The 23085-nt window shown below is 43.5% G+C and overlaps 1 protein-coding gene across 1 annotated transcript in view; it reads right to left on the reverse strand.

The window, feature by feature from the left end:
* Positions 1-719: 719 nt before the first annotated feature.
* DNAJC16 (DnaJ heat shock protein family (Hsp40) member C16) overlaps positions 720-23085 on the reverse strand; it is a 32840-nt gene continuing 10474 nt past the window's right edge. The window contains exons 4-14 of the mRNA XM_082832448.1: positions 17934-18118; positions 16033-16137; positions 15174-15332; positions 7296-7426; positions 5424-5607; positions 4271-4453; positions 4053-4129; positions 2833-2913; positions 2643-2741; positions 1900-2070; positions 720-1394 (exon numbers count right to left, since the gene is read on the reverse strand). Of these exons, the coding sequence (XP_082688574.1) occupies positions 998-1394; positions 1900-2070; positions 2643-2741; positions 2833-2913; positions 4053-4129; positions 4271-4453; positions 5424-5607; positions 7296-7426; positions 15174-15332; positions 16033-16137; positions 17934-18118 (1772 nt within the window). The 3' untranslated portion in view covers positions 720-997. The remainder of the gene's footprint in view (positions 1395-1899; positions 2071-2642; positions 2742-2832; positions 2914-4052; positions 4130-4270; positions 4454-5423; positions 5608-7295; positions 7427-15173; positions 15333-16032; positions 16138-17933; positions 18119-23085) is intronic.

Genomic DNA, 23085 nt, shown 5'->3' on the forward strand with positions numbered 1-23085 from the left:
TGTCTGATAGTTTACTAAAGAGACATCACTGTAGGGAAGAGGTTCCTTGAGCCTGACTCACGGCAGGAATGACGTGTCGTCAGTTTAACATCTACTGGCTTATAGCAGCTTACCTCTACGTTCAGAGAGCAAGATTACAAGTTATGGCTCCTAATATCCACACCCTAAAACTGACAGAGGCAGAAAGGCATCTGAAAACATACAGGTAAATGGCTCAAGGTCATTACAGTACTTCTTGCCACGCGGATCCCTCCCTGGCTACTCTTAGTGTTTGGGAGGGGGCTGATGGGATGCTCAAGAAGGCATCGCTCAGGCACTGCCCAGCCCTCCCTTCTCTAGTCTCGGGAAGAAAACCAAACATACGTGCAGAAACCCCCACGCAGTCCTAACCTTTTAAAACCGTGGCTGACAAGCTGTTGTAGGAGGATACCCCCCAAATATACTTTTAGCCATTTACTACCAAAAAAACCACTAATGTAAGATCGCTTGGAACTAGGCCTCTTTTGAGACACAGGGCCCAGAAGCTGCGGTGGCTTGTCCCACCGTTACAGCATGCACCGCGGCAGAAGCACGGCCGAGGCGGGGCGGGGGACAGATGGCCCGACCAGCACACCAGGCTCGCGAGGTCCCCCCAGGCTCTGCTGCAGGGTCCAGCCCTGTGCTTGTCCCACAGCACAGAGACAGGACAGGGGAGGTGGGGGGCGAGCACGGGGCGGGGCGACAAAGGAAGAGGGAATGAGCAGTCTATTTTAAATAGTGTGGCATTCAAATGAGGAGAAAAGACCCAAAGGAAAGTATTCAGATCTGGGGAATTCAGCGTTTGGTGTTTTTCACTCCTAGGTTAGAACAGGACAAAGGAAAGGTTCTTCTAGCCACTGTTCTGGAAGAATAATCTAAAATCTATACTCTGTCCATTGTGATAGTTTGAGTCCTGAAAATACCTGTTCACAGGGGCCTGTTAAAAAGTCTGAAGAGTTCGAGCCTCTTTTAGAAATTCTCAGTCTAGTTCAGGCCATGACGGGATATAAAACCTCTGTAAGGAGCCTTCTAGCAGCCGTTCCATCCATAAGGACAACTTGCTCAATTTTCCTTTGATGGGCCTGGATCCAAGGCCAGAAGATTTCCCTCGAGATTCACCCAGATGGAGGGAAGAGTCAAGGTCACTGCACGACCCCATGGCTTCCTCCTCTTCGACTGTTTTTTGGGGCTTGAAGAGGCAGAAGTATTTCTTGTGGCCATTCAGAGCCAGTACATAGCCCGTGTAGTCGCGTTCCATGAAATGCTTGTCGTATTGGTTTGGGATCGGGGCCACATCTTGAGCAAATTCTAGTAAGTATTCCAGCCATTCTCTGTGTTTATCTAGACTCAGGAAGGAAAAGTGCAGGCAGCTGCTCCTGTAAGAAGGACAGAAGGAGGATTTAGGGTATTTCCCGACACATTTAGTCGCAGGGAACACAAGGACCTCAGTCAGATTTTAAATAATAGGAAAAAGCTTTGTGCTGGGTGGGGCCTGAATACAGAAGAAACGAAGGATTTCTGCGGGACCCGGAGGGCTTCTACAATGGCGGCAAGAGCCCCTCATCCATTTCCTGTCCCTTGCTGGGCGTCACTCACATCACTCTCGGTGTCTGGCTTCAGGAAAAGGCACAAGAGCTAGAGAAGAGAGTTTCCTGAAAGGGCTCAGGGAAGACTGAGTTCAAGCTCTTCTGTTCAGAACCAACAGTCAAGGGGAAGAAAGGTCCCCACACGATGGCTTAGAGGTCTGGGTTGGAAAGGTCACAGCCAACACCATGCTGCACGGAAAAAGCCCCTGCAGCTCCCTCCTTACCCAAGTGTGCAGGCTCCCCCACTCCTGCTTCCACAGCCCCTGCCCTCTCTCACGTGCACCCAGGAGCTCACCCAGTGAACGTGTAGACCTCCAAGGCGAACTTCTGCAGCAGGCTGGTCTTGGTGGAATTTGACAGGATGAGGACCACGTTCATGTGGCCTGGCCTCAGGCGTACCAAGTTACTGGTGTACGTTACATCTGTGAGCTCGGTCACCTCCACAAAGCCTTTTTTAGGAATCTTGCTGTGGAGAAAAACTGAGGAATTAAGATCTTGTAGGATAAGGGAATGCCACGACTTTTAAAAGGAACAAGTGGAAGAAAATGATATGTTCTAACCAGACTAGATATGTTATTTACTAGTCTCGAGCCTGGCGCATGGGCAGGGCGGGACTGACCCCCGTCTGGTTATCCCGGGACCGTAAGGAGCCTTGCCGGGGCTGCCGTGCAGTTGGTGCAGAAGCGGCTTTAGGACAGGATGAAGGCCGTCAACACAGTTATGGTGACGCACCGTTCTCTGCTTCTGGCTCATCTAGCATCTCCCTGACACGCTTCTTTGCTTGCTTCCCGCCTTCATGATTAAATCTGGGATTGAGAAACTCAGGGTACTGAGGAGAAGATAACTAGTCCTGCGTCTGAATGCCTAGGCAGTCTCAGTCAGCGCTCGTCAGCTGCGACTCTTGCCTAAATCCACATCTCTCACAAGGGGGGGAGCCAGGGCTCTGAGCTGTACTAGCCCCTCGGACGCTGCTTATCAGACCCCGTGGCGCGCGGGGCTGCTGCTGAGGGCGAGGTGCCGGTGTTTGGTTAGGGCGACCTGCTGGGCTCCTTGGTGAAGCTTGGCTCTGTCCTCCCGGTCTTCTCGTGGGCTTCCTCTTTGTCTGGAGGGCTTGACTCTCGCTCCTCATTTGAGTCACTGAAGTAAGAAAAAGGACTTTTCCAGAAGGTTTGTACGGTCCGGGGCTCACCCTTCAGACACGGCACTGAGCAGACACGGAGGCTCTTACCTGAAAGCCTGGATGATGACGGTGCCGAAGAGGATGAAGAGAGCAGAGAAGACCAGGGACAGAAGGGGCATCATTTCCCGCCTACAATGAAGTTCACAAGCTCTGGTCAGCTCTATGTGGGCTGCTGTGACGTACCAATGAATGGTTTTAGGTCTCTCCTCTCTGGCTTAAGGAAAAAACCCTAAACAGCCCCCAACCGAAAAGCTTTCACATCAACAAACACTTTTTTTTTTTTTGGCTGCGCCGTGCAGCTTGTGGGATCTTAGTTACCCAATCAGGGATCGAACCCGTAACCCCTGCATTGGGAGTGCAGAGTCTTAACCACTGGACCGCCAGGGAAGTCTGACACTTTCTAATCTCATACCAACAGAGGTTTTTTTGGGTGGTGGTGGTGGTGAAAGCAGAGGTTTTTCCCTCACTGTTTTAATGCACAGATCACTTATTCAAAAAGCTTTTGTGTCTCAGGCTTGGTGAATAAATTCTGCAGAAGGAAACAATAAGATGGGTAACAAACGATTTAAGTTGTAAACATGGAGGAACATTCTAATGTCAAGGGTAGTATCAGGTGACTAAAAAGGTCTGTGGAATTATTTCCTTTATTTTGATTGATTTATTTATTTTTTCTGGCCAGAATAATTCAGATGTGGCCCAGAGGGGAGGAGAAGGGAGGCAAAGTTGACTTCTCAAGATCTCCACTAGGTGTTCTGAAATTTTATTCACCCACAAACACCCATCAAAGGCCTGCTGTTTTTCAGGAGCTGGGTTGGGGGCCAGGAAGCACGAACATGAGTGGGACATGGTCTGTCCTCAGGAGCTCATGGTCTCGTTGGGGTGGGAATGGTATAGCCCTCCCTTCTCCAATTAATTCACTGATTCATTTGTGCATCTATTCACTGGACTCCATGTGTGTCAGGCCCTGTGCTGTACACCAGAGGTGCTCTGATGAAGAGGATGGTCCCAGGCTCTGCTAGCTGGAGGGGCAGTCAGGGGTGATCCTTTCTTTCCCCACCAGTGGGAAAGGGTCAATCAGCAAATATAAAAAAAGGGAAGTCACTGAAAGAAAGAAAAAGGGGAACAGTTGTTGAAAATATGTAAACACTCTTCCACCTGCCTATGGAGTCCACACTGAAATCAAAGAAGAGTGGACTCTTCTCAAAAAAAAAACAGCGGTCCTGGTAGTTAACAGAGAGAAAGAAATTCAAACTTGGCAATACTCCTACCAGTTGCTGTGAAATATGCCGTCCCAAGAGTCTGAGATGTAGTCAGAAGCAGAATAGAGCCACCGAAGGAGAAAAATCTGTTGAGGGAGAAAATGGGTGACGGTCAGGCCTGGACCCCTGAGCCCCGGAGGGAGAAGACCCCTGCCTCCAACATGGCACTGTTGCTCTGGGGGCTCAGGAGCCCTGCCCGGTGCCCGCTCTCCTGGCTATGTGCTTACAGGGGCAAGTTCATCGGTCAAGTCGGGGAGCACAGCTTCCGAGGACAGAAGAGCTGGGTCTTTCCGCAGTTGGTCAAGATAACCCAAAAGGATGAATTTATCGCTCTCACTCCCGGTCCAGGGATCCTCCAGGGTTTTATACACCACCCTCCCTGCTGTGTTGCGCCTTTCTAAGATAGACACCTGGGAGAAAAAGAGAGCAAAAACCATGAGAATTCTCAAAAGAATGCGAAGTTACTGTTGCTTGGGTTTTTTCCAGGGAGGATGGAAAAAAACGGGTCTAGCGAAGCTCAAACACAGGTATGGATGAGTATACAATATCTGCAAGAGACTGACATTTTTCTAACAAAAGAAATTAGTTTTGTGCTGACTTCCCAGAGCTTTCGCTACAGTTAAAGCTCCTTCTTCTCAATAGACTTTGTTCTTTAACTTCTGACTTAATGTCATAAAGAAGGAAACCTTTGTTTTTTCGAGAGATTTTTTTTTCCATAATTACCAAGATGATGAAAAAGACAGAGAAGAATTTCATGCTTCTGCGGAGAGTGATGATGAAGGAGGGGAAAGGAAGGTGAAATCAATTAGGATGAAGTAAAAGAGGCAGAAGCACAGAAGGGAGACATTTGGAAAGCCTATTACTGGTAGCCTAAGGAAGATTCTACAAACTAGGTACTGTAAGACTAGACCTGCCAAGGGGAAAGACTGGTGAAAGGGGCTGATGCTCTCTAATCTTTACCCAGAGGGAAGATGCTTTCTGTGAAGGTCCAAGGCTGAAAATCTAGGAGGTGAAATCAGCATAGTTTAGGAGTGCTTTCAAAACAGGCTTTGGACAGCACAGCGAACTATACTCAATATCCTGTGATAAACCGTAATGGAAGAGAATATAAAAAAGAATGTATATATAACTGAATCAATCTGCTGTACAGCGGAGATTAACACAACATTGTAAATCAACTATACTTTAATTAAAAAAAAAAAAGTCAAATGGCTTCCAAGCACTCGGAAAACATAAGGCAAAACAAAACGGAACAAACAGGCTTCAGAGATTCCAGGACTTCCTGGAATCTATACTGAAAATTCCTGAGGAAGGAGGACACAGAACTAAGCGTCACGTGCTTGTGAAGAGCTCGAGACCAGGACAGCATCCACGACTCACCGCTGATTTTCCTTGAAACGCGTCGCTGTCTGGCAGTAAGGTGTTGGCAAACTCCTGCTGCCGATTGCTGTAGACGTGCACGAACCTCACTGTGTCCTGCGTGTTTGCCAGAGCAAAGGACAGGAAAGCCTCGAAGGGTTTACTCAGCTTGGTAGCCTCAGCCGTCAGTAAAACCACACAGTACCTGCATGTCAACAAAAGACAAGACTTTAATCCCTGAGGCCACGGCTAGAACCTGAATGGCAAGTGAAGGTGAAAGAGAGGAGACGCTCACTTACAAAGTGAACGAGCATGTTTTAGGAATGAAAGCTTCATGGGGGAGCCTCTAATGAGAGAAGATGTCCAAGGCATTAAGGACCCGCTTCTTTCTAGACTGGTGATGCTCTCCCCAAACCAAACTTCACGACATTTAGAGATGCCTTTGAAGGCAATGGTCACTGAACCCTTGATGCAGAAGGGCCTTGCAGAAGGCACCTGTTCTAGTTCTCCCACCGCAGGCAGGGCTGGTTGAGCCTATCTGAGGCCAGGGCCACTGGGCCTCATTCTGAAGGGCTTCCTTTGTAGTGGTGCCAAGGGAAAGTTCATCTAATCATTCATTCATGCATTCATTCTCTCAAATACTACTGAGCACTCAATAGACGCCAGGTAAGACAGACAACGCTCTTGCCCTCATGGAGCTGATATTCCAGTGTGGAAGGCAGATACCAAATAGATAGATGGACAGATCGTGACAAGTAGTGACAAGGGTCATGAAAAAAAAAAGAAGTGAAGGGGAGAGAGTCAAGGGTGGGCTGGGAGTCACGATCCATCAGGCTGGCTGCGCAGAGGTGTGAAGGAGATGCCATAAGAGGAAGTGGGGTCTGAGCACTCCAGGCAGAGAGCACCACAAGTGCAAAGACCCTGAGACTGGGGCACTCGAGCCAATTCACAGTGCTAGGAGGATCGCTGGCTGACATGAACTGACTGAGGGTGGGAGAGTGGAGCGGAGGCAGAGGAGGTTAGGAGGCTAACACGGTGGCCTCGACGAGAGGCGACAGTGACCTGGAGAGGGTGGCGGTGCTAACAAAGGGAGGAGCGCGTGGACTGGGGATACTTTCTGAAGGCGGTATAAATACCAATCCTTAAAGCCCAGGATCACCTGCCTTACGGTTAATTAAAGTCTTTCTTCTCTTAGTCTATAAAGGAAACTGAAAAGCCTGGAAACACAGGGAAGTTTTCCTATTTTAAACAATATTTTAGTTGTATTTTCACATAACGTGATCAAAATGTTTTCCTTTCATATCCAGACAGCTTTCACTCATATCCAGACAGCTTTCACAGATGAAACAGGCCTAAATTTAAAGGCACTGATGCATTAATCTGAAAGAGGTATAATAAGTATTTTCCCTGTATTTCCAGACTTTAGACACTCTGTATGAATAAGTATGCCTCAGCCTTATTATTCCCATTTAATTATTTTACTATTTCCTCAGTACTCTCACTTCTCTACTGTTTAGTCATTAACCTGGTCCTCTCCAAGACCCCCAGAGGCTCACCCTGTGTGGAATACTCTGGTAGGAACAGTAACTCTCTCCTACTCCATGCTGCTCTACAGTGACCCAGGCTCTCCTTGACACCCGGCAAAATCTACTCATCCTTCAGGGCTCAGCTAAAGTGTTACCTCTCAGGGGGATCTTCCCTGGCACACCCAATAATTTGGTCCTAAGGTGCCCTGGACTCTTATACCCCTCACTGTCATAGTTGCTCGTCAATATCTGTTACATGAAGAATAAATTCTGATTGTCTCAGGGTCGACGTTTAACTGCCTTGTAGTAAAATGCAACACGCCCCTCTGCTGCACTGATGAGCAGGGGCAAAGCCTTCAGTCCTTACTTCCTCTGTCGGTGAGACCGTTTCACGGGGCAGAGTTCATGGAACAACTTCTGGCTGGTGAGCCTGGCTGCCAACAGATACTTGTTTTGGGTGATAAAGTCATCAATGACCTGTTTCTTCATACCTCGGGCCTGGAGAAAAACCAAGAGACAGTGGATTCCGATTCAGTTTTCTCACTGAAAATGGGCTTTACTTACAGCTTAATAAACATGTAGCTGAGGGAATTCCCTGGCGGTCCAGTGGTTAAGACTCCGTGTTCCCAATGTGGGGGGCACAGGTTCGATCTCTGGTCAGGGAACTGAGATCCCGCATGCCGTGCAGCGCGGCCAAAAAAAAAAAAACCAAAAAAAACAAGTGCCTGATCCTGGCTAAAGTAATAAAACCACTTACGTCAGACTCATTTGAGCAGATAAACATGTGGTGATCTTTTTAAAAAACGCAGGGCTGGGACTTCCCTGGTGGCGCAGTGGTTAAGAATCCGTCTGCCAATGCAGGGGACCAGGTTCTAGCTCTTGTCCGGGAAGATCCCACATGCCGCAGAGCAACTAAGCCCGTGCGTCACAACTACTGAGCATGCACTCTAGAGCCCATGAGCCACAACTACTGAGCCTGCGTGCCACAACTACTGAAGCCCACGTGCTTAGAGCCCATGCTCTGCAACAAGAGAAGCCACTGCAATGAGAAGTCCGCGCACCGCAACGAAGAGTAGGCCCCTCTCGCCACAACTACAGAAAGCCTGCAGGCGGCAACAAAGATCCAACGCAGACAAAAAAAAAGAAAAGAAAAAAAAAAGCAGGGCTGAGAGCAATGACGTAGCTATCTCAGGTCAAAGGAAAAATCAAGTGCTCTTTTCACTGGACAACTTTTATATACTGTTGTACGGTAGCAGATTTAAAAAGTCAATAATTTGGAATTTTTAGGCAAATTTATTTCAAGATTTATAGGAAACTGAAGAATTGAAAATAAACTCCCTGGGACTTCCTGGCAGTCTGATGGTTAAGACTCTGTGCTTCCACTGCAGGGGGCACGGGTTCAATCCCTGGGGAACCAAGGTCCCGCATGCCTTGCTGCATGTGGCCAAAAAAACAAAAAGAAAGAAACAAAACCCCCCACAAAACTCCAAAGTAACAATGTTACTGAGTATAAAAGGCGGACAACAAAACTGTAATATGACCACTTTGCTATTACTGACTTTCATATATTTCAAAGGACTGAAATTTTATATATAGTAGCTTCTCTGACCACAATTAAACAAGAAATCAATATAAGATAGAAACCAGAAAATCCCTTTTTGTTTAGAAATTAAGAAACTCTGAATAACTTATTGACCTAAGAAGAAAGCATATCAGATATAAGAAAATATTTTGAATTTGAAGTGATTAATGAAAATACTATTTATCAAAACTTTGGGACTCAGATAAAGTATCAGTAGTACTTGGAGAGTAATGTTAAAATGAATATAATAGAAAAGAAATTAATGAACTAGACATCCATATCAAGAAGTTACAGCAGGGCTTCCCTGGTGGCGCAGTGGTTGAGAGTCCGCCTGCCGATGCAGGGGACACGGGTTCATGCCCCGGTCTGGGAAGATCCCACATGCCGCGGAGTGGCTGGGCCCGTGAGCCATGGCCGCTGAGCCTGCGCGTCCGGAGCCTGTGCTCTGCAGCGGGAGAGGCCACAACAGTGAGAGGCCCGCGTACCGCAAAAAAAAAAAAAAAAAAAAAAAAAAAAAGAAGTTACAGCAAAAATACAACCGTAGTGGGCTTCCCTGGTGGCGCAGTGGTTGAGAGTCCACCTGCCGGTGCAGGGGATGTGGGTTCGTGCCCCGGTCCGGGAAGATCCCACATGCTGCGGAGCGGCTGGGCCCGTGAGCCATGGCCGCTGAGGCTGCGCGTCCGGAGCCTGTGCTCCGCAACGGGAGGGGCCACGGCAGTGGGAGGCCAGCGTACCGCAAAAACAAACAAACAAACAAAAACAAACCGTAGAGAAAAGGAAATAGTAAAGATGAATATAGAAATCAATAAAACAAAATAAATATATAAGAAGAAGAATTAACAAAAACAAAATTGGTTCTTTGGAAGAGCTAATAAAATTGACAAACCTCTGGTAAAACCAATCATGAAAATAAGAGAGAAGGCACAAATAACCATTATCAAGGATGACGAGGGACTTCTCTGGTGGTCCAGTGGCTAAGGCTCTGCGCTCCCAATGCAGGGGGACCCAGTTTGATCCCTGGTCAGGGAACTAGATCCCACATGCCACAACTAAGAGCTTGCATGCCGCTACTAAAGATCCTGCATGCCACAAGGAAGATCCTGCACGTGGCAACGAAGATCCCAAGTGCCGCAACTAAGACCGGGCGCAGCCAAATAAATAAATATTAAAAAAAGAGAAAAAGGGACCTGCTTGCTGGCACAGTGGATAAGACTCCATGCTCCCAATGAGGGTTCGATCCCTAGTCAGGGAACTAGATCCCACATGCGTGCCGAAACTAAGAGTTCACATGCCACAACTAAGGAGCCTGAGTGCTGCAACTAAGAAGCTGGGGAGCCACAACTAAGGAGCTCTGGAGCTGCAACTAAGGAGCCTGCTGCAACTAAGACCTGGAGCAACCAAAAAAATAAATATTAAAAAAAAAAAAGGATGACGAGGAGGAATCACTCCCTATGTTGTAGAAACTAAAAATATATACGTATACATACATATATATATATACACATATACATTTAAATTTGAATATTTAGATGAAACAGAAAAATTTCTAGAAAAATAAAACAACATCTGAAAAAGAGAAGAGTTAACTAGTTCTATAACCATTAAAGAAGATGAGTCAGTAGTCAAAAATCTCTCCTTGAACACAAACTCAGGCTGAGATGGCTTTACGTAGGTGGTTTTGACCCAATTTTCAAGGAGGACAATCTAATCTTATACAAAGTCTTCCCAAGAAGAGAAAAAGGGAGAACACACCCCATCTCGTTTCATGATTCAAATCCTCACATGGGCATCTTGAGAAAGAGAAGTTAGAAGTCAATCTCATTTCTGAACATAAATGTGAAAGTCCTAAACAAAATGTTAGCAAACTGAATACAGCAATATACTGAAAGCAAAATATAAATAATGATCCTGTTGGATTTATCTCATGAATGCAAGTTAGGTTTAACACTAGAAAATGATTAATATGATTTAGCACATTACAGAACATGAAAGAAGAAAACTCTGGATAATCATAATGGATGTGTAAAAGGTATCTGATAAAAATCAACACCATTCATATCAGAAAAATTAAATTGGTCTAGTGTTGGCAAGGATATGGAGCAATGGAACACTCACACGTGATTGGTGGAAATGTACTTAGGAAAACACATTAGCTAGTAAAGTTAAAGATATATATATATATTTAATCATTAAAAAAAATAAAGCCATATATGTTAACATAAATAACTTTTTTTAAACATTAAAAAAAATAATTTCCAAAACCAAAAAATGTTTAGTGAGAAGATTAACACTGCTTTACATTTTTACAAATCTTTTTAATGTCTGGTTTCATAGGAGAGATAGGTGGATTCTCATATCTGCTTCTATATACAATCGGGGGTCACATATTGTTTTGGTTGAAAACCCAGCCTCACACAGATATATGGTTAGAAAAGGGAGGTTTATTTTAATAGCTTTTCAGATAACTGTGGATATCCTTCTTTGCCACTACACCGAAACTGGACAAATGGTAGTTTCTTAAAAGTTAGTTGCTATGTGGATTCAATGAACTTTTTTTGTTTTTTTTTGGCTGCACTGCATGGGGGATCTTAGTTCCCCAACCAGGGATCGAACCTGTGCCCCTGCAGTGGAAGCGCAGAGTCCTAACCACTGGACTGCGGGGGAATTCCCATCCATGAACTTTTAGTACTCTGTTAAATTAAAATTCACTGATCAAAAATAAAGAAGGTAAAATTCACTGATCGCCGTGCACTTAGAATGGATCTTTTGCTCATGCATGGTCATTTGAAAAATACTGGTTCACTGATCTCCCAGACACTGACAAATTTTCTTATTCATATGAAAAAATGCATCACATCGATGAACCAATCTCGTAAGCAAGTTTGAGAAGCTATCAAGGTCACGATGGCTGATACAAATTTTTCAAAATTAAAATTTCCTTGGAAGCCTGGATTCTATCATCAGCAACAGATGCTGTGAGTTGTTTCCCTTAAAGTGCCAGGCTCACTTCATTCATTTTAAAGAAAATGTCTGCCCTAACTCTGAGTAACCATAGTTGTCCGTCAATTATTCTTTCAAGTAAAAAATGATGTTCCATCAAAAAAAAAAAAAAAAAAAAAAAAAAGAAAAGTTGCCAGTTCAAAACTCCTGAGTTAGGCAACCACACAGACATTTGTCCCCAGGACACCCTCTCAACTTGGCCTGCAGCAGAGCTTTCTGCACACTTCCTATTTTGTCACAGAGAACATTAAAGATACCAGAAAGACGTGGACTTGAGTGTCAATTTACCTATTAATAAAATTCATATTTCTTACTACTTCATCAAGGCTATTCAGTGAAATGGGAGTTGACCCTCTGTGTTGTTACGGTGAGTGCTTAGGCGTGAAGAACACACGGCCACCGGCAGCCTGGTGCCCGGGCCTTGGTGTGTGCACTTGGTGGTTATGCACTGGAAAGTTTACCCACCATTGCTTTTGCACCATCGGTGCAAGCGTCAACACAGAGAAAAGACAAATTATGTCTTAGTGGTTCCTGTGAAGACAGCTTTGATCTCACAGACTCTCTTAAAGGGTCTTTTGGACCCCCGCCCCCCGCCCCCAGGGGTCTGTGAACCACATTTTTAAAACTGCCGTCCTGTAGAAACTTGTGATTGGGTACACCGGGATACATGGGATGTCCACAGCATCACTGGTCCTAAAGCCCCGAAATGTCCATCAACAGAAGAATGAATAAACCCATTATCATGTGGCCATAGCCACTGTACAGCAGATGAAAACAAGTTAACTAGAGCTAAGAGAAACCACTAGTGCTACTAGTGTTTGCTAAGCCCCTTGCCATTGGGAGGACTCAGTTTATGTTAAGAATGCAGTTTTACATTCATAAAGAGCAAACTGGTAAAGCATCCATTGTACCAGCAATTTTGTTAATGTATCTGATTAACGATTTTCCCCAGGGAATAAATAAATAACAATTCCCAAGAGTACAAGCTATCACTAAAAAGCAATTTAGGAAATCTCACAGATTAATCTTGGATTGAGACGACCTTTCCTCTCTTCCACAACTGGCATTTGTTTGCTTCCTGACCCTCTCTTGGCTCCTTCTTAGTCGCCATCAGGCATCCCTTTTTTTTTTTTTTTTTTTTTGCGGTCCGCGGGCCTCTCACTGTTGCAGCCTCTCCCGCTACGGAGCACAGGCTCCGGACGCGCAGGCTCAGCGGCCATGGCTCACGGGCCCAGCCGCCCCGTGGCATGTGGGATCTTCCCGGACTGGGGCACGAACCCGTGCCCCCTGCATCGGCAGGCGGACTCTCAACCCCTGCGCCATCAGGGAAGCCCTCCCCTCTTTTTATTTGCTGGTGATTGTCCAGAGTTTTGTCCTTGGCTGCCTTCTCTCCTTACTTTACATACGATGCCTGCGAGATCTCCCCACACTAAAGATTTCACCCTCTAACCAGTCACTGACGATTCACAAATCTCTATTCCAGCCCCTCCGCCTTCCTTGGATCTAGAGCCCTGCCTGATGGGCATCTCCCCTTGGGTTTCCTGAAGGCAGTTCTAATTCTTATGTCCACAACTGAACTCATTACCTTCTTCTTAAACCTGCTCTCCCTTCCTTACTATCCACTTTCCCCATCTGGTTCTGTCACACACAACACCCTAGTCCCATAGTCTCAGGACCCCTTCTACATCCACAGGGCACCCGGAGGAACCCTCCATCTTAGTGAGACACCTACTACAGTGGACGGTCTTTTTCCTCTCCTGACTGTGAGTCAAAGGAGGACGAAGACTAAACTGGATGTCGGAGCTGTTCTGTATTTAGTGTTCAGCAGGCAGGCAGTGAATGTACTGAATAAAGGATTTTAGAGAATTTCTCCTTCTTCTCGTTCTAGCATCCTATAAGAGAAAGTATCAAAGGGTTCTTGACCATTTAAAAAAAAACATTAAAAATATTAAAAAATACATGTCCATTATAGGGATTTTTGAAAACCTAAATATTGAAATAATACCTAATTCTGCCATCAAAAGATAACCATTAATGTTTTGATGTATTTATTTCTAGTTTTTTCCTGTGTGTACACATGCACACATGCACTCACTTTACAAAATTGAGGTCAGTGAATAAACTGCATATACAATTCTGCATCCTGCTTTCTCTGTAACATCATGTTAGGAAAATTATACCCATCATTAAGTATTCTCGAGTTGCCATTTTAAATGGCTATATAATAGTCTCTGGGATGTACCAATAATTATCCTGCCGTTGGATGTTTATATTTCCACCTCATTTTTGGTATTATGAATGATACTTAACATCTCTGTATGTACTTCTTTGCCTGAGTTCCTATTCCTTTAGGATAGAGCCCTAAAAGATAATCTCACCTCCCTCAGGTCTTTCCTCGTGTCACCTTAATGAGGCCCTTCCTGGCTGCTCCACCTTAAAAATGTGAACCCTCTCCCATAATACCCTCTTCCCTGTTTTATTTTTCTCCTTGGCACGTATCACTATATAAATACCACGACAGAGTATGTTATGCTGATTGTCTGTCGTCCCCACTAGAACACAGGACGGGGAATTCTGTCAATCTTGTCCAGGGCTGCACCCTCAGCACAGAAAGCGGTGTTTGGCACACAGCAGGTACTCAGGAGTGCTCTTCTGCTAGGCAGTTGATGTTTCATCACCCAATCGCTTTTCGGAAAACTTTTGAGGCTTCTTCCAGCAAGGCAAGAAAGACAAGTCCCTGTTTCTCTGTAGTCTCAACTCTACTGAGGATTTTTCCTTCAAAAATCTTTAACAATTTGATGAGAGAAGAAAATGTTTATTTTGCTTTTCTCTGATTATTAGTGAGATTTATTTTTGTAAGGGGGTTTATTAGTCACTTGAATCTCTTCTCAGGATTTTGTTCACTTCGTTTTGGGGGGAAGTTTTAAAAATTTTTTTAAAAATTGAGGTAAAATTCACATAACATGAAATTAACCATTTTAGTGTACAATTCAGTGGCACTTAGTACATTCAGTGTTGTGCAGCCCTCATCTCTATCTAGTTCCAAAACATTTTCATCACCCTAAAACTCTATACTCATTAAGTGGTCACTCTGTACTCATTAAGTGGTCATTCTCAAGAAGTTTTGGGTTGATTTCCTTGATTAGAAGAAGCTCATTAGAAATTAAAGATAATGATCCCTTTTATATTGGTTGTAATTACTTCCCTTATTGTTTAATCAAAAATTCTTAAGCATTTATATAAAAATTTAAAACTTATAATCAAGTTATTAAGATTTTCCAACAAGATTTTCCCCAATGTTTTTAGCCCTTCCCTATCTTAAGATCAGATAAATATTCAGTGTATGTTCTTTAACTTAGTTTATGGGTTTTTTTCTTTTTTGCCAGTGATGTTATTTAGTTAGTTAGTTAATTAATTAATTAATTAATTTTTTGGCTGCGCAGCGAGGCATGTGGGATCTTAGTTCCTGACCAGGGATCAAATCCGCACCCCTGCAGTGGAAGTGCGGAGTCTTAACCACTGGACCGTCAGGGAAGTCCCTAAAGGAAGAGGTTAAAACTAGTTTCTTCTCCTCTCCTGCTGTGCTCGATTTTGCTGTTTATTTATATGACACCTTGAGATAAAATGGGAGGGCCATCTTGAAACAAGGTGACACTCACGTACCTGGATAACATCTGCAGGCTTGTGTATGTGTTCTTTAAAGATCAGGATGGTGGGGGTATAGACGTTGACGTTGTATTGCCTCGTCATCTCTTCCGCCCCTCTCAAACCGACGTACACGTATCCAAATGACAAATAATCTTTATACGCGAAAGCAGTCAACTGTTAGGGCATAACAGAGAGGAAGAAATGAAATTGATAGCACAGCATCTAAATTAAGTGTGACTTGTTCTCATCAGTGGGTGGAGATGAACGCTAGCTTATACAGCCCCACTCAGGCTGCCACACCCTCGTTCCCTGGTAGGAATGCTATGGTGCTCCATGAACAAAAACTGTACCAACAAAGCTAAACAACAACTAATTCTTTTTTTCAGACAGAGCAAGATATTCATCTTACTGAGATCTGTACTGGGTGGGAGGTTTGAGGAGTTAACTGTACCCTAATTAGGTAAGATGGCAGTGACCATGCCAACGGTTTAGCACTTTCCTCTCCCATCTCATGTCACAGTGATAACCAGAGGTGTGCTAGATAGAAGTATAGTATATATTCAGAGGGCAGGTTCGGAATCAGACAGGCTACGAGGGAATCGATATTCAACATGGGAGACCTTGGGCAGGCTATACAACCACTCTAAGCTTCAGTAAAAGTAGGGATAATAATCTGTATCACTGGGTTCTTCTGAAGATTAAATGCTATTATGTGTGTGGAAAGTACTAGCACAGTAATAGCATCAGTAGGTCCTCAATGTATGGTGGTTAAAGCAAATTTCTGGTCTTCAAGCATTTCTCTTGGGATGAGCTACTACTCACAGAAAAGAAAATCACCAAAATAAGAGAAAACATTACCCAGCACCTAAAGTACCTTGTAGAGCAGTGGTACAACGGGCATTTGGTCAAACAGAAGGACATGCGGTTTATTCTCTTGCTGCCAGCCAGAGAGGAATCTGACATAATTTTTACTTGTAACCTTAAATTGAATAAAGGATGTTAGTTTCAACATTTAATTCTTAACAACTGCATTATAATCCAGTCAGGAGATAATTAAACAAAATCAAATATGTGCAAAAGATTGTTTTGTAAAAAATAAAAAATGCAGACAACTAATTTTTTGCCTTTATGTGACTAAAATTCATTAAAAGAACAGAGATATTGATTTCATATTTTCATGTGATCCAACCCTTACAGACTGAAATCATAATCTTTTCTGAAACAAGTACTGACCATACTATAAAAAAAATGAGCTTTCAAAGTTGGTTCTTGATCAGTTATAGACTGCACTTGTTAATCTATTAGAAGATAATGCAACAACTGCTCTTTTAAAACGGCTTGAATAAAAATAAGTGTGCCCACCCCACCTATACATTACATAAGTTCATTCACTGCCATCTGAATTGCTACTTTTGTGTTTCCCTGTTTATGCCTTAAAATAATCCCAAGAAAACAAATTAAAAACTTGAATAAATTAAATTTCTATCTAGAAAATGTTCATAGTAGTTCAAAAAAGTTTATCTTTCCACTTTGCTTCCATAATGATCTATATAAAACCACAATCTCATCATTTCATCCCACTGCTCAGCCCCTTTCAATGGCTCCATCACCTGCAGGCCAAGTCCAAGTTCCTTAAAGGAGACCCTCACAGTGAGATTCCCATTAACCCCTTTAATCTTGTCTTCTCCCACTCACTAATGACTACTTCATACAAAGCAGGCTACCTCTGTATGCCTGGAACTCATTCCCTTCTTCTCTCTCCTCACCTGGCAAACTCAGTACAGGGGTTATTTCTGCCAGGAAGCCTTTCTCAAATCTCTAGGATGGGCACTCTACATATAGGATGGAAACAATCACCTACTAGACTGCGAGCTCCTTGGAAAGTGTCCTCAGCACTTATCATAATGTCTGACATACAACAGGCGTTTTAAAAAGGTTTGAGGACCTGTCAGGACAACCTATCATCATTTTAGGAGGCTACAATGCTCTCTGACAATTTCAAGGTAACTCCAACAAATATTTCTTCTGTGGGTAATGATCCTGGTGGGACAGGCTGTGTAGAAATAGGATGGAAGTATCTGTATGTTCACTCTCCTTGGTATTATTAAAAGAATGAATCATTTTCATTTAAAGCAACATAAGAGTCTTCTTCTAGTTCCTGTGATCTCTAACCTCAGATACTGAGGGAAAAATGCTTCTTAAATATAAAAATCATAGTTTATAGTTTGTGGGAATTTCTGTGCCTGGCTTCTCTAGCTCAATCTTTTGTTTGTGAAGTTTACTGACACTGTTGCATCGCTGTATGTTTTGAAAGTTCCAAAAATAATATCTGATTTCATGGAATCTGGTGTTTTCAATAGATATGATCGTTAAATATATAACCAAATATAACTTAATTTGAATACTCTCATAAGAAAAGTATCTTTAAACGAACACATGCATGAGTTGGAAAGACCTCCTTCATCCCATGTTGCGATCTAATTTTTTGTTGAGAAAAGAAGAGGCACTCTCATTTTAGGCTCAGATTCCTATGACAGTGTAAGTCTTCCCAGCGGTTTTGACAAGGATGATTCTTTCAGTCTCTCTACTTCATCTGTTTCAATTTTCAGTCTCTGGCAGACTTCATTTAAATGATTTAGTTAGAGTAATTAATTAATTAATATGTGTCTTGCCCTGCCCCAAATGAAACTCAGGTCTGAGGATGACCACAGGTAGAGTTCAGGGCAGCCAGCAGTCCCAGGAGCCTCTTAAACTACTTCTCAGCCAGGTACTTACTTTCTCCACCAAGTTCCCTGGAAGAAGACTCTCTACAAACTGTCGCAGGTTCTCACGGACAACTGCATTATGGAAGAAGGAGATTTTCCCATTTATGATTCCTAGGATAGCTGGTGTGCTGTGTGCTCCCAAGTGATGGGCCAGGCGTCTCTCGTAGCCAGCGTGGACCACGCCGATTCCTACGCCTGAAAAATATGGAAGACCTCCATGAAGACTTTTTATGCCCTCATGGCAGATGAAGAAATGCTGCTAAATAATTTTCTGGTGTGAAAATGAAATCCCGACTTAGTAGGAGGGGATATCTTTCCTGATAGACTGTCTAGCATTCTATCACTGCTGGAATGCTAAATTGGTTCAGTTTTTCTGCATAGCCATCTAGCAATGTTTAAGAAGGGCCACAAATCTTTCTATCTTTCAGTCTGTTGTTTCTAATTTTGGGAGTAGATCATGAAGAAATACTTCAAAAGAAAAGAACAATCTGTCCACAGTGTTCCTATTCATAAAGAACACCACCTGTAAACAATTCAAGGGTTCATCAACTCTGCAATGGTTGAAAAAACCTAGAATTTAACGATGGGCTGGAATCATAATCTTCTCACCTTTCAGAGCATGTCTCCCTTTTACATCAACTATTTTATAGAGATTTTGTACAGATTCTCAGAAAGAGAAAGAGATTAGGTTAAAATTACTTGGTCATATCCCACATAACTATTGTTAACATTTTGGTATCTATCTGTGCCTTTTCTTACGCAAATATGTGTGTGTGTGTATATGTATACACACAGGTATAAATAAAATAAAATGGGATCATCTGACACTTATTTCACTTAGTATTTGAATAACTTTTCTTGTCTTTCATTCAACCACTGTATTTGGAGGGCTAGCTCCTCTGCTAAACATTGGAGATACAGTAAATGTTAATAGGCAGTAAATATGCTTTTTCTCTTGGGTGTCTAACAGACCTCTGAGTATAAAGTTTTCAAAAACAAACTCCTGATCTCCTCCTCAAACCTGTTCTACCCTGGCTTTCACCATTTCCATTGACGGCGGCTCCCTCCTTCCCGTTACTCAGGACGAAAGTCTTAAGAGTGATCTTTGACCCCTCTCGTCTCTCACACCCCCCATCTGATCCATCAGCAAGTCCTGTTGGTCCTGTCTTCAAAATACAGCAGGAATCCGACTGTTTTTCTCCCCTTCCATTGTACCCCGTCTCTTATGCATCTTCATCTCTCTCCCGAGTGGCTGCAATAACCTCCTCAATGGTGTCGTGTTTCTCCTTGTTCCCCTACTGTCTGTCCTCAACACGGTAGCCAGACTGTTCCTTCTAAAACATAAATAACGGATCATGTCGCTCCTCTGCCCAAATCTGGCAAAGCCTCCCCTTTCAACTCAGAATAAAACCGCAATCTTCACAAAGGCCGACAAGACCTCTGGGACTTGGCCCCTGGCCCCCTTCCTCTCCCATTCCTCAGGCTCACTTGCTCTAGCCCCCAGCATCCCTGTTCTTTAAACACACTGGCATGTTCGTTCCTGCCTTTGGGCCTCGGTGCTGGCTGGTGCACCTCCTGACATCTGTGTAGCTGGCTCCTTCACCAACTGCAGGTCCTTCTCAATGAGGACGACCCGACTCCTGTATTTAAAACTGCCCTCCCCACACTCAGGATCCCCTTCAAGTCTCTCACTTTCCCTTTTCCATAGCACTTACCATCTTCTAACACACCGCCCAAGTTCCTCATTCTGTGGATTTTTTTATTGTCTGTCTTCCCCTGTTAGAATGTAAGCCGTTTGAAGGCAGGGGTCTTTGTTTAGTTCTCTGATGTACTCCAAGCACCAGAACAGAGCTTGGCACACAGTAGGAGCTCATCACTGAAACTGGACCATCAATCTATTTAACCCATTCTTTATTGCTGCACATTGAAATGGCTTCTGGCTTTCACTATCATAAGGCATGTTTCGATAGACATCCTTGTACATCTCTGTACACACATCTTTGTGTACTTGTGTGATAACTTCTTAATTGAAAAATCCCCCAAATGGAATTGCTGAGTAAACGGCAGCGACTGCAAACTTAATACTTTAAAATTGCTGAGTAGGCTAAACAAATCTATCTGCTGGCCACCTGACTGTGAGTATCTCAAGGGCAGGAAAGGAGGCACCTCAGACATCACATAGTCCACTCCCCTCATTTTACAGATAGAGAGACTCGGAGAGGTGAACTGACTTATCCCAGTTTGCAGAGGTGATAAGATTGCAGAAGAAGAATCCCAACTTGATGTTCTAGAGTCAAGTCTAGTACACTATTGTATCACACTAGAGGTATTAAAAATAACCACCGAACAATGTCAGTAAATGAAAGTGCACCTAAGATTGTGTGAGCAGGAGAAAGAACGAGAACATAGCAGGCACATACCTGAGAGACCCAGTCTCATGTAAAGTGAGAAGAGACGTCACCTAGCAAGGTCAAGTTGCCACACAGCAAAGGTCCAAGGGGGGAATCAACGTGTCTTGAGCCCTTTCTAAGACAGGCAGCATGCCTACAGCTTTATATCCGTTATCACTTTTCACACCCACAAACCCCGAGTGGTTAAGTATTGTCATCTTCATGGATGAGGAAGCTGGTGCTTGGAGAGGCTGAGCCAACCTAGCTGGTATCACAGTTAGTGTGCAGTAGGACCAAGATTTGAACCCAGGCCCAGCCGACTGCAAAGCCTGGCTCCTTTCTGTCTCCAGTACCCTCTTCCACTCTCGGCTCTGAACGCTGGAGGGATCAATTTCTTAGAGACGGACCCACCATCAATGACTACATAGGCCAGAAGCCACCATATTTAACTGATCCTGGGGAATATGCCTTCCCAGTAACTGCATCATTCAGCGGTGCCCTCTACCAGACTTTGGGACTAGAATCAGTAATTAGAATGGTGGCTGGTGGGCCCAGAATCAGGACAAGGGATGCAGGAGTCTTGGGAGAGCAAAGGAAACTGAAGAGATCTTTTGCGCTTGCTGTTCCCCCCCACTCTTCCCTGATATTCCGGAAGCTCGTTCTCTCGCCCCCTATGGGCCACCTGCTCAGTGAGCCCTTCCTCATCTGCCTGATTTAAAACTGAAGCCTCTCACCCCGGCACTCCCTAGCACCCGGCCTTTTTTATCACACTCTACCACCATCTGGCGGGCTGTATATTTTGTTTGTTTGTCTCTCTTCACTAGAATATAGAAGCTCTATGTAGGGGTTTGGGGCTATTTTGTTTACTGCTGTATCCTTAATATCTAGAATAGTTCCTGGCACTCAGTTTTTTAAAAACAAGTAAATGAATAAAGTATTCAAAGTCAGATCCAGATTCAAATTCCAGCTCTGCTACCCATTAGCTGTGCAACCTTAGGCAAGTCATTTAACCTCAGCTTCCTTATTTGTAAAATGGAGATAAATAGTTGTGAGGACTAAATGACATAATATAAAAATGAGCCTAGGGCTTCCCTGGTGGCGCAGTGGTTGAGAGTCCGCCTGTCGATGCAGGGGACACGAGTTCGTGCCCCGGTCTGGGAGGATCCCACATGCCGCGGAGCGGCTGGGCCCGTGAGCCATGGCCGCTGAGCCTGAGCATCCGGAGCCTGTGCTCTGCAAGGGGTGAGGCCACAGCAGTGAGAGGCCCGCGTACCGCAAAAAAAAAAAAAAAAAAAAAAAAAAAAAAAAAAGAGCCTAGCCCAGAGTCTGGAATATAGTGGGCGCCTAATTAATTACAACTCTTATTATTAAGTATTATTTCATCCAGACCGTGTGAAGTCCGATCTAGAGACTTGCCTCTTATGTGAGTGGAATTTTAACCTCCATGAGTCTCTCTCCCTTCCTTGTGTGGAGTGGGATAAACAATGTTACACTCTCACTCTTTATGTCATCCTCCCCCCACCTTTCCTATGCTCCCATCAATATAGCTTTTTTCTAGTTAAAACAGAATACAAGTGATTGGTTTCATTTATTTTACTTAAAATTACCATTGAGTCCTTGGAATTACCTACATCACCTTCATCAAACATAAGCATTTCTCAGTCTATAAAAGGCTATTCCTTGGATCATTTCTACAAAGGACTTCGATTCTTAATATTATACCGATTTCTAAACTCTGAAGGAATGTTACTTCTTTCCTATAGACTGACTATCACACGAATTAGAATAGCATAAAGAATGATACATATGTGGTGTTTAAATTTGTGGTATTCTTCCTCTTGAAAAGATACTTAAGATTATAATAAGAATACCAAAATTCCTTAAAGTCCAGACCTAACTAATCCCTTCCTCTCCCTCCATCCAAGCTGGGAAGGAAGAGTCAGAAAAGTTGACAGCACTGTTTTCTCCCTAAGACTCAGGCTGGGAAATGACCACTATGACTGGTGGTGACTTAGGGTCTCTGAGTTACAGTGGACAACAGAATTTCTATTGTCTCCTCCTCTGCCTTGAAACTCTCTACATTCCAAAGTTCCGGGTTCATAAAGCGAGTTCAGCAAGTACAGTTCTATTCTTATCCTGATTCAGCATAACCTGGCTGGATAACAAGGACACACCAGAATCCACACGAACTTGAGTAGCAAATTTAAAAGAAAGGCAAAGTGTGTTACCGTTTTCAGAAACATTTGATTTTTCTATGGATCAATGTTTTGGGCTAATTTGTAGATCCCGGGGAATTAAAAATACAAATACCTTCTCCTCTTTTTGAGTTTGTAAGAGGGTGTTCTTTCTGTAAAGTACTAAAGATCTCTCTTTTGAGGTGTCAAATTATATTTGCTTTCATTATGCAATCCTAAACGTGTATCACGTGTTTTAGGGAAATTCTTTCATTTTCCCCTCTGTCGCATACACATATTCATCTTTCTTTCAACTTTTCCATATGCCTTAAGGGATGGTACAGAGCCAACTCAAAGAACGTGGCACTGTCAAATCTGGCTAAATACAAACCTGTTAATAAACAAACTACTAAGGTGCAAAATGATGTGAAAGAACACAAAATCAAGAACACAGAGCTTCAGGAGGAAAAAAAAAATAACTAGTATCTAGGCAGACCGTTTTCCTACACAGTATGAAGTTGTTATACACTTAGCTATTTTTAGGAATAATTCCTTGAAAGAGAGGAATTATTCTTTCTTTTAAAATAAGAAGTCATGG

Source organism: Leucopleurus acutus, assembly GCF_964270905.1.
Source record: "Leucopleurus acutus genome assembly, chromosome: 2".
NCBI classification, from domain to species: Eukaryota; Metazoa; Chordata; class Mammalia; order Artiodactyla; family Delphinidae; genus Leucopleurus; species Leucopleurus acutus.